The 13,465-nt window shown below is 43.5% G+C and overlaps 4 protein-coding genes across 8 annotated transcripts in view; all 4 read left to right on the top strand.

The window, feature by feature from the left end:
- The window catches only part of LOC128445521 (protocadherin gamma-A4), a 248,766-nt gene that overhangs the window by 126,862 nt on the left and 108,439 nt on the right, over positions 1–13,465 (top strand). Inside the window, exon 1 of one of the 5 annotated variants that reach the window (XM_053428275.1) lies at positions 10,866–13,433. The exons of the other annotated variants lie outside the window; for them this stretch is intronic. Coding sequence (XP_053284250.1) covers positions 11,055–13,433 — 2,379 coding nt within the window. The 5' untranslated portion in view covers positions 10,866–11,054. Of the gene's footprint in view, positions 1–10,865; positions 13,434–13,465 lie in introns of those variants that run through there. 5 annotated transcript variants of the gene reach the window in all.
- LOC128445530 (protocadherin gamma-A1) lies at positions 27–2,720 on the top strand. Its single transcript, XM_053428283.1, has one exon. It carries the CDS (start codon positions 276–278, stop codon positions 2,718–2,720), a length of 2,445 nt encoding a protein of 814 aa, XP_053284258.1. The 5' UTR covers positions 27–275.
- Positions 3,376–6,004, top strand: LOC128446319 (protocadherin gamma-A10). The gene is made up of 2 exons (XM_053429337.1): positions 3,376–3,931; positions 5,216–6,004. The coding sequence occupies exons 1-2, from the start codon at positions 3,545–3,547 to the stop codon at positions 6,002–6,004; spliced, it is 1,176 nt and encodes a 391-aa protein (XP_053285312.1). The 5' UTR covers positions 3,376–3,544.
- Positions 7,401–10,033, top strand: LOC128445526 (protocadherin gamma-A2). Its single transcript, XM_053428280.1, has one exon. It carries the CDS (start codon positions 7,574–7,576, stop codon positions 10,031–10,033), a length of 2,460 nt encoding a protein of 819 aa, XP_053284255.1. The 5' UTR covers positions 7,401–7,573.

Genomic DNA, 13,465 nt, shown 5'->3' with positions numbered 1-13,465 from the left:
GTTATATTCTGCCTGTGTTCATGACGTTCATGCTTTGGACAGTAAGGGACGCTGTTGGTCAGTGAAACAAAATCCAGAGGTGATTCAGCGGAGGCAGAACCTCAGTTTTCTGTTTAGACACGAGAGAGATCAAACTGCACTTAACGAGGACAACAGCCAGAAAATCATTCGGAGCAAGGACTTTAATATCGAAGGATTTCTTGATTCCACTACCTCTGTTTTTTCTGGATCTTATGTAGCAGGCTGTTGGTATAGTATCTTTTATTTTTCGTGCAATGGCGTTGGGAAATTCTCCTCCCTCCTGCGTAAAATGGCGTTTGTATTGCAGGCCAGTAAGGCTTTTTCTGCTGTTCCTGTGGTGTTTCAGTCACATCGCATCCGGCCAAATAAGGTACACAATTCCAGAGGAGATGAAAAAGGGCTCAGTTATTGGTAACGTAGCTCAAGACCTTGGATTAGATGTGCAAAGGCTCCGTTCTGGCCGTGCCCGTATCGTGACCGGACAAAGCATCCAGTACACCGAGCTGAAAACAGACAAAGGCATCTTAGTCGTGAACGAGAGAATAGACCGAGAGCAGCTTTGTGGAGACGTGACACCGTGCAGCTTCAGCTTTGAGGTTATTTTAGAAAATCCGATGGAGCTGCACCGAATAACAGTGGAAATAACTGACATAAATGATAACTCTCCTACCTTTGAAAACGATGAAATCAAATTTGAAATAAGTGAGTCAGCTGCACTGGGTTCGCGCTTTTTATTAGCAAGTGCGGAGGACGCAGATGCGGGCAGTAACGCTCTGCAGAAATATATTCTATCTGCCAATGACATATTTAATTTGAAGCAACACTCAAGTCCTGATGGTCGAAAATATGCCGAGATGATTTTACAAAAACCATTAGACAGAGAAACCGAGCCAAAAATATCCCTGAGGCTCATCGCTGTTGATGGTGGGACTCCGCATAGATCCGGTACAGTAAATATATATATTACAGTGCTCGATATTAATGATAATCCCCCCGTATTTAACCAGTCTCTATACAGGGCTGCTGTTCATGAAAATGCTATAAAAGGCACCTATATCACTACAGTGAATGCAAGTGATGCAGACAGTGGTTCAAATGGTCAGGTTACATATAGATTTTCAAATATGAAAGCACAGCTGGCAGACATATTTAATTTGGACAGCACAACAGGAACCATTATTCTTTCAGGGCAAGTGGATTATGAAAAAGATAAGAAATACGAAATTATGATTGAGGCTATGGACCAAGGAGGTTTGACAGATTCAAGCAAGGTGCTGATCGAGATTGTAGACGTCAATGATAATGCACCGATCATAAATGTGATGTCATTCTCCAGCCCGGTGCCGGAGGATTCTCCCTTGGGCACCACAGTTGCAATAATTAATGTGATTGACGCAGACTCAGAACAAAATGGTCACATTATTTGCACAACAGACAGAAGCCTCCCTTTTAAAATAAAATCAACATTAACTAATTACTATGCATTATTAACGGAGTCACCTTTTGACAGAGAAGCTGTGCCAGAGTACAACATAACTGTTAGGGCGGCCGATTCAGGATCACCATCGTTGTCCACTACAACAATATTACGGTTGAAAATCTCTGACGTGAATGACAACGCCCCGTCATTTGACCAAATTAGCTACATTGCTCACGTGGCCGAAAATAATTCCCCAGGAATGTCCATATTTTCTGTCAAGGCACGAGATATTGATTGGAATCAAAACGCCAGAATTTCGTACTTTCTAGAGGATACACAGATCAGTGGTAATCCGACCTCGGCCTACGTCTCCGTCAACAGTGAAACTGGAGTTATACATGCAGTGCGCTCGTTTGATTATGAGCAAATTAAAGAGCTTCGGTTAGTGGTCAGAGCTCAGGATGGAGGCTCTCCTCCTCTCAGTAGCAACGTGACTGTGAAAATACTGATCCAGGACCAGAACGACAACCCCCCTCAGGTTCTGTACCCAGTCCAGACTGGTGGCTCTGTGGTGGCTGAACTGGTGCCTCGTTCAGCAGATGTGGGCTACCTGGTCACTAAAGTGGTGGCTGTTGATGTGGACTCTGGACAGAATGCCTGGCTCTCCTATAAACTGCAAAAAGCCACAGACAGGGCGCTGTTTGAAGTGGGCTCACAGAATGGAGAAATAAGAACCATCCGCCAAGTCACTGATAAAGACGCAGTGAAACAAAGACTGAGTGTTATAGTGGAGGACAACGGGCAGCCCTCTCGTTCCGCTACAGTCGTTGTTAACGTGGTGGTGGCGGACAGCTTCCCGGAAGTGCTGTCGGAGTTCACTGACTTTACGCACGACAAGGAGTACAACGACAACCTGACTTTTTACTTAGTGCTGGCTCTGGCTGTAGTTTCCTTCCTCTTCATCACGTGTGTAGTGGTTATTATCTCAGTGAAAATCTACAGGTGGAGACAGTCTCGCGTCCTGTATCACTCCAACCTCCCTGTGATTCCATATTATCCACCACGTTACTCAGACACTTTGGGGACAGGGACTCTCCAACACGTGTACAATTACGAGGTGTGCAGGACGACTGACTCCAGAAAGAGTGACTGTAAGTTCAACGGAGCTGGTAGTCAGAACGTGCTGATAATGGACCCCAGTGCTACAGGGACGATGCAGCGGATACAGAGTGAAAAGAGCATCCTGGATGAACCAGACTCTCCTCTAGAGGTTAGTTAAGTAATTAACAATCGTATTTGTATCGTGTTTTTCATTGTGTCTAACGTTGAATTCATTGTGAACTACTTTGCACCATGCTTTCTTATTCAGCACCAGGGAAAGCTCCCACCCAAATGTGTATCACCTAATATCACTGCTTCTCTATTTATATTTATAAACTTATACATATCAAGTTATGCTCATTTTGAAACAATAATTCCCTCCTATTTCACATATTCTCCTTTGCATTGTGTCTTAAAGTGGAGTTATTACTTGCCAATATTCAATTTTGCAACAGACTGTTGTCCAGAGGTTTGCTGATTACAATACAATGTCATCTTGTACCTTTTCTCTTTCTAACTTTATTTCTTATTGTACTCTCTGGCTCTCGACTGTTTGATTGTTCTTGGAGTATGTAGTTTGATTGTGTATCCTGGTTAAAGACGCTCAATTTATTATTATTAATAGTTCCACTAGTTTTATTCTCTCTCTCTGTTGGCTCACACACTGGATTGCATTGAAATTAATTCATATCCCAGTTGTGGTTATCCATGTTCTTGCCGCCGTTTGGACTCTAAGGGACGCTGTTGATCAGTAAAACGGAGTTTAGTTTTGTTACGACTGTGATAGAGGAGAGAAAGGCAGGAGGAGGAAACACAGCCCTCATATAAGGAGGCGTCTGACACAACCACAGTTGCTCTGAGACGGCGTGTTTTTGTTTAAATACTCGAACAATTCTGCTGAAGAGAAATGCAGCTATATTGAACTGGAGTGTACAGCTTGCATCTACGTGTCGGGCAGAAGGATTTAATTTACTGTTTCAATTGGATTTGTCTTTTACCGACATGGGGATACGCCAGCATCGATGCGGAAAATGGCTGTCGTGTTGGACACTTGCATTGCAACTCTTCATTTTTGTCTTAATGATGTCTACCGTCTGCGGCCAAATCCGTTATTCGATACCGGAGGAGATGAAGAAAGGTTCGCTAATCGGTAATGTAGCACAAGACCTTGGTTTGGATCTGAGAAGGCTTCGTGCTGGTCGCGCCCGCATCGTGACGGGGGAGAACAACCAGTATACTGAGCTGAAAACAGACAAAGGGATACTAGTCGTGAATGAGAGAATAGACCGAGAGGAGCTTTGTGGAGACGTGACACCGTGTAGTTTCAGCTTTGAAATTATTTTAGAGAATCCAATTGAACTGCACAGGGTGACGGTAGAAATATTAGACGTGAATGACCATGCGCCAACTTTCAAAAATAAAGTGATAAACCTAGAAATTAGCGAATCTGCAATGATGGGGTTGCATTTCGATTTAGAAAGCGCATATGATCCCGACGCGGGGCCGAACAGCCTGCAAAATTATGTTTTATCGCTGAATGATAATTTTGCTCTGAAGCAGCACTCGAACGCAGACGGACTCAAATTCGCGGTAATGATTTTAGAGAAGCCATTAGACAGAGAGATGAAACCACACCTCTCATTAAAACTGATAGCAGTGGACGGAGGAACTCCACAGCGATCGGGTACAGTAAACATAGAGATCACTGTTCTAGATGCTAACGATAATTCTCCCGTATTTAATCAATCACTGTACACTGCCTCTGTGACAGAAAATGCACCTATAGGCACCTATATAACTACTGTGAATGCTTCAGATGCTGACAGTGGGTCTTATGGCCTAGTTACATATACTTTCTCAAATGTAAAGGGAAAATCTGGGAAAATGTTTAAGATTGACAGTTTATCTGGCAAAATAACAGTTGCTGATAATATTGATTTCGAAAAAGACAAAAAATATGAAATAAGAGTGATCGCCAAAGACCAGGGTGGCTTAAGTGACGCAAGCAAAGTTGTTGTTGAGGTCACTGACATAAATGATAATGCTCCAGCTATAAATATTATGTCTTTCACCAGTCTGATTTCAGAGGATGTCCCTCCAGGCACGACGATAGCAGTTTTTAATGTAAAAGATGCTGACTCTGAAAGAAATGGTCAAATAACCTGCTCGGTGGATCCCAAACTACCATTTAAAATCCAATCATCTTTGACTAATTATTATAATTTGCTTTCAGATGTACCCTTTGATCGTGAATCCAAACCAGAATACAACATAACCATAAGTGCTACCGATTCAGGGTCACCTCCACTTTTCACTAAAGTAACTATACACCTCAAAATATCTGATGTAAACGATAACGCTCCAGTCTTTAACAAACCGAATTATTCTGCTGATATCATTGAAAATAATATTCCTGGGATGTCAATATTCACTCTGAGCGCACAAGATTCTGATTGGAATCAAAATGCAAGAATTTCATACCTTCTAGAGGAAACACAGGTCAGTGGCAACCCAGTGTCTTCTTATGTATCTATTAACTCAGAAACTGGAGTTATACATGCAGTGCGCTCATTTGATTATGAACAGATCAAGCAGCTTGTATTTATTGTCAAAGCTCAGGATGGAGGCTCTCCTCCACTCACTAGTAACACTAGTGTGAAAATACTGATCCAGGACCAGAACGACAACCCTCCTCAGGTTCTGTACCCAGTCCAGACTGGTGGCTCTGTGGTGGCTGAACTGGTGCCTCGTTCAGCAGATGTGGGCTATCTGGTCACTAAAGTGGTGGCTGTGGATGTGGACTCTGGACAGAATGCCTGGCTCTCCTATAAACTGCAGAAAGCCACAGACAGGGCGCTGTTTGAAGTGGGCTCACAGAATGGAGAAATAAGAACTATCCGCCAAGTCACTGATAAAGACGCAGTGAAACAAAGACTGAGTGTTATAGTGGAGGACAACGGGCAGCCTTCTCGTTCAGCTACAGTCGTTGTTAACGTAGCGGTGGCGGACAGCTTCCCGGAAGTGCTGTCGGAGTTCACTGACTTTACGCACGACAAGGAGTACAACGACAACCTGACTTTTTACTTAGTGTTGGCTCTGGCTGTAGTTTCCTTCCTCTTCATCACGTGTGTGGTGGTTATTATCTCGGTGAAAATCTACAGGTGGAGACAGTCTCGCGTCATGTATCACTCCAACCTCCCCGTGATTCCATATTATCCACCACGTTACTCAGACACTTTGGGGACAGGGACTCTCCAGCACGTGTACAATTACGAGGTGTGCAGGACGACTGACTCCAGAAAGAGTGACTCTAAGTTCGGCGGAGCTGGTAGTCAGAACGTGCTGATAATGGACCCCAGTGCTACAAGGACGATGCAGCGGATACAGAGTGAAAAGAGCATCCTGGATGAACCAGACTCTCCTCTTGAGGTGAGGCCTTTAACTTGCTTTTTCAGAGGTTAGTAAACACTGGGTGCCCTTTTGTCCATAACTAGTAACTCCTGAGGCATTTTCAGAACCACAACTCGCGGACAGCTCCACTGCCCCTTTTCAGCTGCTGCTTCATTCTCTGTTGAGGAGGGGGTTTGCAGTAGTGGGTGAGTGAGTCTGTGTGAGTCCATATATGTTGCAGAGTGCATCTGCAGGGTGATTAAATGTCTGGTTCCCATCACTGAGAGATAACAGTTAACAGTTATTTTGTTGATAAATTAAATTCACAAGTTGTAAACATATTGTTATTTTTTGTGGTATCTTGAAAGATGGTAATGTGTTTTTTGTTGGTTTTCATTAACAAATCTAGCTCATCTCTACCGGAATGCATGGCAAAAACATTTTATTTTCTGCCTTTGTTCATGATTTGGTCATTAAGTGACGCGGTTGGTCGGTGAAACAAGTATCCAGAGTTTAGTCACATTAGGCAGAACCTCCTTTTTCTGTTTAGATATGAGAGAGATCAAACGGAACTTTACGAGATGGATGACAGCCAGAAATTAATTCGAGGCGAAGACTTTAATATCAAAGGATTACTTGATTCATCTGCCTGTGCTTTTTGTGGATTTTATGTAGCAGGCTGTTGGTAGTCGCTTTCTTTTTCTTTTTGCAATTGTGTTTGAAAATTAAATACATTTTTGCATTTTTTCCTTGAGTTTTATGGAATTACCATTCAAAAATAAATTGACCATTAGATACTTGATTTTAATATAAGTATATTTTTACCAGACAATTATAATTGTGATTTGAACATCAGTGTTAACATTACATCAGAACAAGCACATTCTCCTACAATGGCTTCAATTTCCAATTTGTTCCTTTTGTTTTCATGCATACTAGCATACGGTTTCATTCATAAGTATATTTGAATTAACATCACATACAGACTTATAGAGTCTTGCGCCATGCATCCTCACTGTATCTGTCCCTCCTGAACCTCTCAACATCTGGGTCATATGGACATCATTGCGTGTCCGTCCGTCCGTCCGTCCGTCCGTCCGTCCCCCCCCCTCTTTTTTAGCATCTTGCCTTTAGCTGGATCATTTTGCACACAAGTGTGTCTGATCTTCTGGGCTTATGTGTCCGTGTATTTGTGCAAAACGGAAATGCTTAAAATGTGTTCCTATAGAAATAAAGCATCATGTCATTTTTAGATGCGCAGTAAGTCAGTTATTTTATTTTATTAATGAATAGTGAGTAATCAAAATTAACAAATTGACCGGCCATTATAATCAACCACTTACAAATCAGAAAAAAAAGTGCATATGTAGTTCAGTGCATCCAACTCGGAGGGACGCTGTTGGCCAGGCGTCTGAGATTTCAGAGCTCAGTGTGGCTGGACCTCCCCCATCATTTCTGAACGTTACCGAGGAAGAAATAGACTTACATGACCGAAAGGCAGAGCTTGGAAAAAGGATATGATCAAGCACGGATATCGCAAGATAATTGTGTGCCTTCTTGCGACTGTGGATTGTGGATTATTTTCCTGATTTTGTTGTCGAACATTCTTTGACTGAAAAACGGATTTGAAACCTCTCTTTTATGCACCGGGATATGTCGAAGGGAACAATGACACGGCAAGTAGGCCTACTGTTGTATGTGTCGTTTGTTTCCCTCAGCTTGGTTTCGGGGCAGGTCAGTTACTCCATCCCTGAGGAAATGGCCAAAGGATCTTTGGTCGGTAACATAGCGCAGGATTTGGGTTTGGATGTGAAACGGCTGAAATCGGGGAAAGCTCGAATATATACCGGAGACAGTACAGAATACATCGAGCTGAATAAAGAAAGGGGAGTCCTTGTAATCAAAGAGCGGATCGACAGAGAGGCGCTGTGCGGACAGACGACGCCCTGTGCTCTTGATTTTCAAATAATTTTAGAGAATCCAATGCAATTTTACAGCATCACTGTCGAGATCACCGACATTAATGACAACTCTCCCGTTTTTAAGAACAGTGAAATTAAATTTGACATCAGTGAGGTGGCTAAAATAGGATCGAAATATGTTTTAGAAAAAGCACTTGACGACGATGTGGGTATCAATGAGCTCCGTGGCTATTCGCTGAGCTCAAGTGACACATTCATTTTAAATCCTTATAGAAAAGGTAGCAGTAGAAATGTTGAGATGGTTTTAAAGAAGCATCTTGACCGAGAGAAGCAGGAGCAGTTGTCTCTAGTGTTAACTGCAACAGATGGAGGCGAGCCGCAGCTCTCTGGAACCATTCTGATTACCATAACCGTACTGGACGCTAACGATAACGCTCCTGTTTGTAGTCAAACAGAGTATACGAGTAAAGTAAAAGAGAACTCCGTAAAAGGAACTGTTCTAACCACAGTGAGCGCATCTGATGCAGATGAAGGTCTGCACGGACACATAACATACTCAATTTCTAATGCTCCAAAGGGCGCCATAGAATTATTTGACATAGAGAAGGAAAGCGGTGTTGTTATGTTAATGGGAAAACTTGATTATGAGAAATTTCAACATTATGAAATAGACGTCCAAGCATCAGATGAAGGTGGTAACTCAGACGTATGTAAAGTTGTAATAGAGGTGCTGGACACAAATGATAACCCCCCGGCTATTAATATTATGTCCGCGTCATCGAGTATATCAGAGGACGTTAAGCCAGGCACGGTTCTGACAATGATGAACATTCAGGATCCAGATTCAAATGAAAATGGCAAAGTCCACTGCGCTCTTGATGAAAATACTTATTTCACAATAACATCAACGTCAAATAATTTCTTTACTTTGGTGACAGACAGTGAGTTAGATAGAGAGAGATCCTCAGAGTATAATATCACAGTGACCTGCTCTGATGAGGGCGTGCCCTCCCTCTCCAGCAGCGTCACTCTCACCTTACAGATCTCTGATGTGAATGACAACGCGCCTGTCTTTGAGAGGAGCTCATATGAGGCCTACATTGTAGAAAACAACACACCAGGTCTCTCTGTATTCACAGTGAAAGCCAGAGACGCTGACTGGAACCAGAATGCCCGTGTTTCTTACATACTGGAGGACTCCTCTGTTAACGGAGTGCCAGTCTCCTCATATGTGTCCGTTAGTGCTGATAGTGGAGTCATCCATGCAGTGCGCTCTTTTGACTACGAGCAGATCAAAGATTTTCACTTCCGAGTCAAAGCTCAGGATGGAGGCTCTCCTCCACTCAGTAGCAACGTGACTGTGAAAATACTGATCCAGGACCAGAACGACAACCCCCCTCAGGTTCTGTACCCAGTCCAGACTGGTGGCTCTCTGGTGGCTGAGATGGTGCCTCGTTCAGCAGATGTGGGCTACCTGGTCACTAAAGTGGTGGCTGTTGATGTGGACTCTGGACAGAATGCCTGGCTCTCCTATAAACTGCAGAAAGCCACAGACAGGGCGCTGTTTGAAGTGGGCTCACAGAATGGAGAAATAAGAACTATCCGCCAAGTCACTGATAAAGACGCAGTGAAACAAAGACTGAGTGTTATAGTGGAGGACAACGGGCAGCCCTCTCGTTCAGCTACAGTCGTTGTTAACGTTGCGGTGGCGGACAGCTTCCCGGAAGTGCTGTCGGAGTTCACTGACTTTACGCACGACAAGGAGTACAACGACAACCTGACTTTTTACTTAGTGCTGGCTCTGGCTGTAGTTTCCTTCCTCTTCATCACGTGTGTAGTGGTTATTATCTCAGTGAAAATCTACAGATGGAGACAGTCTCGCGTCCTGTATCACTCCAACCTCCCTGTGATTCCATATTATCCACCACGTTACTCAGACACTTTGGGGACAGGGACTCTCCAGCACGTGTACAATTACGAGGTGTGCAGGACGACTGACTCCAGAAAGAGTGACTGTAAGTTCAGCGGAGCTGGTAGTCAGAACGTGCTTATAATGGACCCCAGTGCTACAGGGACGATGCAGCGGATACAGAGTGAAAAAAGCATCCTGGACGAACCAGACTCTCCTCTTGAGGTTAGTTATAAACTCTTCATTTCGTCTTCAGGTAAATTCTTGTAAATGAGACAGTTTCAGTGTTTCAGTTGCATATCTACTCTTTTAGCTCTGCTTGCAGTCTGATTTTCAGTTATTTTGATTCAGTACCATGGACAGCGCACAGAACAGCCATGTTACTGTTTTTATCTAGCTATCTCTTTATCCCTCTATATCTCGCTCTATCTCTTTTTACATCTCTTTTTCTCCATATCTATATTTCTGTCTTCCTTTAATGCGTATTTTTTTGTGTGTGCTAGGCTTCTAATGAACAAAACCACATGGACAAATCTTTTTTATTAATTTTGATGTTTACATTTCCTATCTGAACTCTAGTGGGCTCTATTGAAATTGGAAATTACTTTGCACAGTATGTTTTGTATGTTAGACCCAAGGCCAGGGCAAATTATATATTTCTTAGAACAATGGACATGGTACACAGAGAAATACTTTACATTTCCCTTGTTTAGTCTTTAATAATGGCTTATATGGTTGCCTGGGAGTTCATACTTTTCGTTTGATTATTTTAATTGTATTATATTCTGGTTTCTATTATTGGTTCTTCCTTGCAGTAAGTTGTATGGCGTAGGTTATACAGAAACACACAAATTCGTGTATTTGAGTTTTAAATCCGTTAAAACGTTTCTCAGCAAACATTTGTTACTTATATATTTATATTACTTTTTATTTCTTTATTGTGATGCATGAGACACCTTGTAGTTCAACTCAGCGGACAGAGAGGGACGCTGTTGGCCATAGATTTGCCAATGAAGCATTTGTTCCAGCACCTCCCCTGTTCCAGCAACCCCCCCCCCCCCCCCCCTCCTCCTCCTCCACATCTCATAGTATATGTTTCGAAATGGAGAGAGCCAGTTAACCGTCGGGATTTACATGAGCGTGGACAGTACAATGGGATTCTTTTGTTCCTTTATTTTGGATAATTCTCATCTTCAGGACCAAACGTGTGAATAATCAGGTCAAAATCCGAACCTGCGTTGAAGAAACAGAGGATTTATTTATTTCCTTCACAGACGAGTCGACCGGAACGATGGGATGGCAAGTGCTGTTGTTTATCTCAGTGCTCTCTCTCGGTGCAGTGTGCGGGCAGGTCAGCTACTATATTCCTGAGGAAATGTTAAAGGGGGCTCTAGTAGGCAATATAGCCCAGGATTTAGGTTTGGGTGTGGAGAGATTGAAGTCTGGTAAAGCCCGTATTTACACCGGTAGCAGTGAAGAATATATTGAGCTGAAGAGAGAGAGAGGAGTGCTCCTTATTAAAGAAAAAATAGACAGAGAATCGCTCTGCGGGCAAACAATGCCCTGTGCGCTCCATTTTCAAATGATCCTCGAAAACCCAATGGAGTTTTACACGGTGACCGTCGAAATTACCGATGTAAACGACAACCCTCCGACATTTGAGAGAGGAGAAATGAAATATGAAATTACCGAATCAGCTCTTACAGGGGCACGGTTTGCATTAGAGAAAGCCATAGATGATGATGTTGGTGTCAACGGGTTGAGCAGCTACGCCCTAAAACCCAGCGATAATTTCGCTCTGAAAACCATCATCCGCGGTGATGGGACTAAACACGTCGAGATGGTTTTGCAGAAACCTTTAGACAGGGAAAAACATGAGCATATATCATTAATTCTGACCGCTGTGGATGGTGGTGAACCACAGCTCTCGGGGACAATGCAGATTCTCATAACAGTGATAGATGCGAATGATAATCCGCCCATTTGTTCAAAAGCGGAATACAAAGTGAGTGTGACAGAGAACGCTCCTATCGGCACTATAATAACTACAGTAATGGCGACTGATGTGGATAAAGGCAATAACGGGAAAGTAACATACACAATTTCAAAATCTGGAGCTGCGAGTCTCTTTAAAATCGGTCCAGATAGCGGAGTACTGACTTTAGATGGAAATGTAGATTACGAAAAAAGGCGACGTTACGAGCTAGATGTTCAGGTGTCAGATCAGGGAGGATTATCCGATGTATGTAAAGTGATTGTGGATGTGACAGATACAAATGATAACCCTCCATCCATTAACATCATGTCTAAGTCAAACACAGTAACAGAGAACGTGAAACCAGGGACAGTTGTGACAATGCTTAACATACAAGATCCAGACGCGAATGAAAACGGCAAGGTCATGTGCATTTTAAACGAAAATATTCCCTTTGCCATTAAATCAACAACAAATAATTTCTTTACCGTCGTCACAGATAGTGAATTAGACAGAGAGAGATCCTCTTTGTATAATATCACAGTGACGTGCTCTGATGAGGGCGTGCCCTCTCTCTCCAGTAGCGTCACTGTCCCACTACAGATCTCTGACGTGAATGACAACGCGCCTGTCTTTGAGAGGAGCTCATACGAGGCCTACATTGTAGAAAACAACACACCAGGTCTCTCTGTATTCACAGTGAAAGCCAGAGACGCTGACTGGAACCAGAATGCCCGTGTTTCTTACATACTGGAGGACTCCTCTGTTAACGGAGTGCCAGTCTCCTCATATGTGTCCGTTAGTGCTGATAGTGGAGTCATCCATGCAGTGCGCTCTTTTGACTACGAGCAGATCAAAGATTTTCACTTCCGAGTCAAAGCTCAGGATGGAGGCTCTCCTCCACTCAGTAGTAACGTGACTGTGAAAATACTGATCCAGGACCAGAACGACAACCCCCCTCAGGTTCTGTACCCAGTCCAGACTGGTGGCTCTCTGGTGGCTGAACTGGTGCCTCGTTCAGCGGATGTGGGCTATCTGGTCACTAAAGTGGTGGCTGTGGATGTGGACTCTGGACAGAATGCCTGGCTCTCCTATAAACTGCAGAAAGCCACAGACAGGGCGCTGTTTGAAGTGGGCTCACAGAATGGAGAAATAAGAACTATCCGCCAAGTCACTGATAAAGACGCAGTGAAACAAAGACTGAGTGTTATAGTGGAGGACAACGGGCAGCCCTCTCGTTCAGCTACAGTCGTTGTTAACGTGGCGGTGGCGGACAGCTTCCCGGAAGTGCTGTCGGAGTTCACTGACTTTACGCACGACAAGGAGTACAACGACAACCTGACTTTTTACTTAGTTTTAGCTCTGGCTGTAGTTTCCTTCCTCTTCATCACGTGTGTAGTGGTTATTATCTCAGTGAAAATCTACAGATGGAGACAGTCTCGCGTCCTGTATCACTCCAACCTCCCTGTGATTCCATATTATCCACCACGTTACTCAGACACTTTGGGGACAGGAACTCTCCAACACGTGTACAATTACGAGGTGTGCAGGACGACTGACTCCAGAAAGAGTGACTGTAAGTTCGGCGGAGCTGGTAGTCAGAACGTGCTGATAATGGACCCCAGTTCTACAGGGACGATGCAGCGGATTCAGAGTGAAAAGAGCATCCTGGACGAACCAGACTCTCCTCTAGAGGTTAGACTCCTTTAATTCTGTTTCATTAACAA

Source organism: Pleuronectes platessa, chromosome 8 (genome assembly GCF_947347685.1).
Source record: "Pleuronectes platessa chromosome 8, fPlePla1.1, whole genome shotgun sequence".
Taxonomy (NCBI): Eukaryota; Metazoa; Chordata; class Actinopteri; order Pleuronectiformes; family Pleuronectidae; genus Pleuronectes; species Pleuronectes platessa.
Note: the sequence above shows the minus strand (reverse complement) of the source record. Positions and strands in the feature narration are given on the sequence as shown.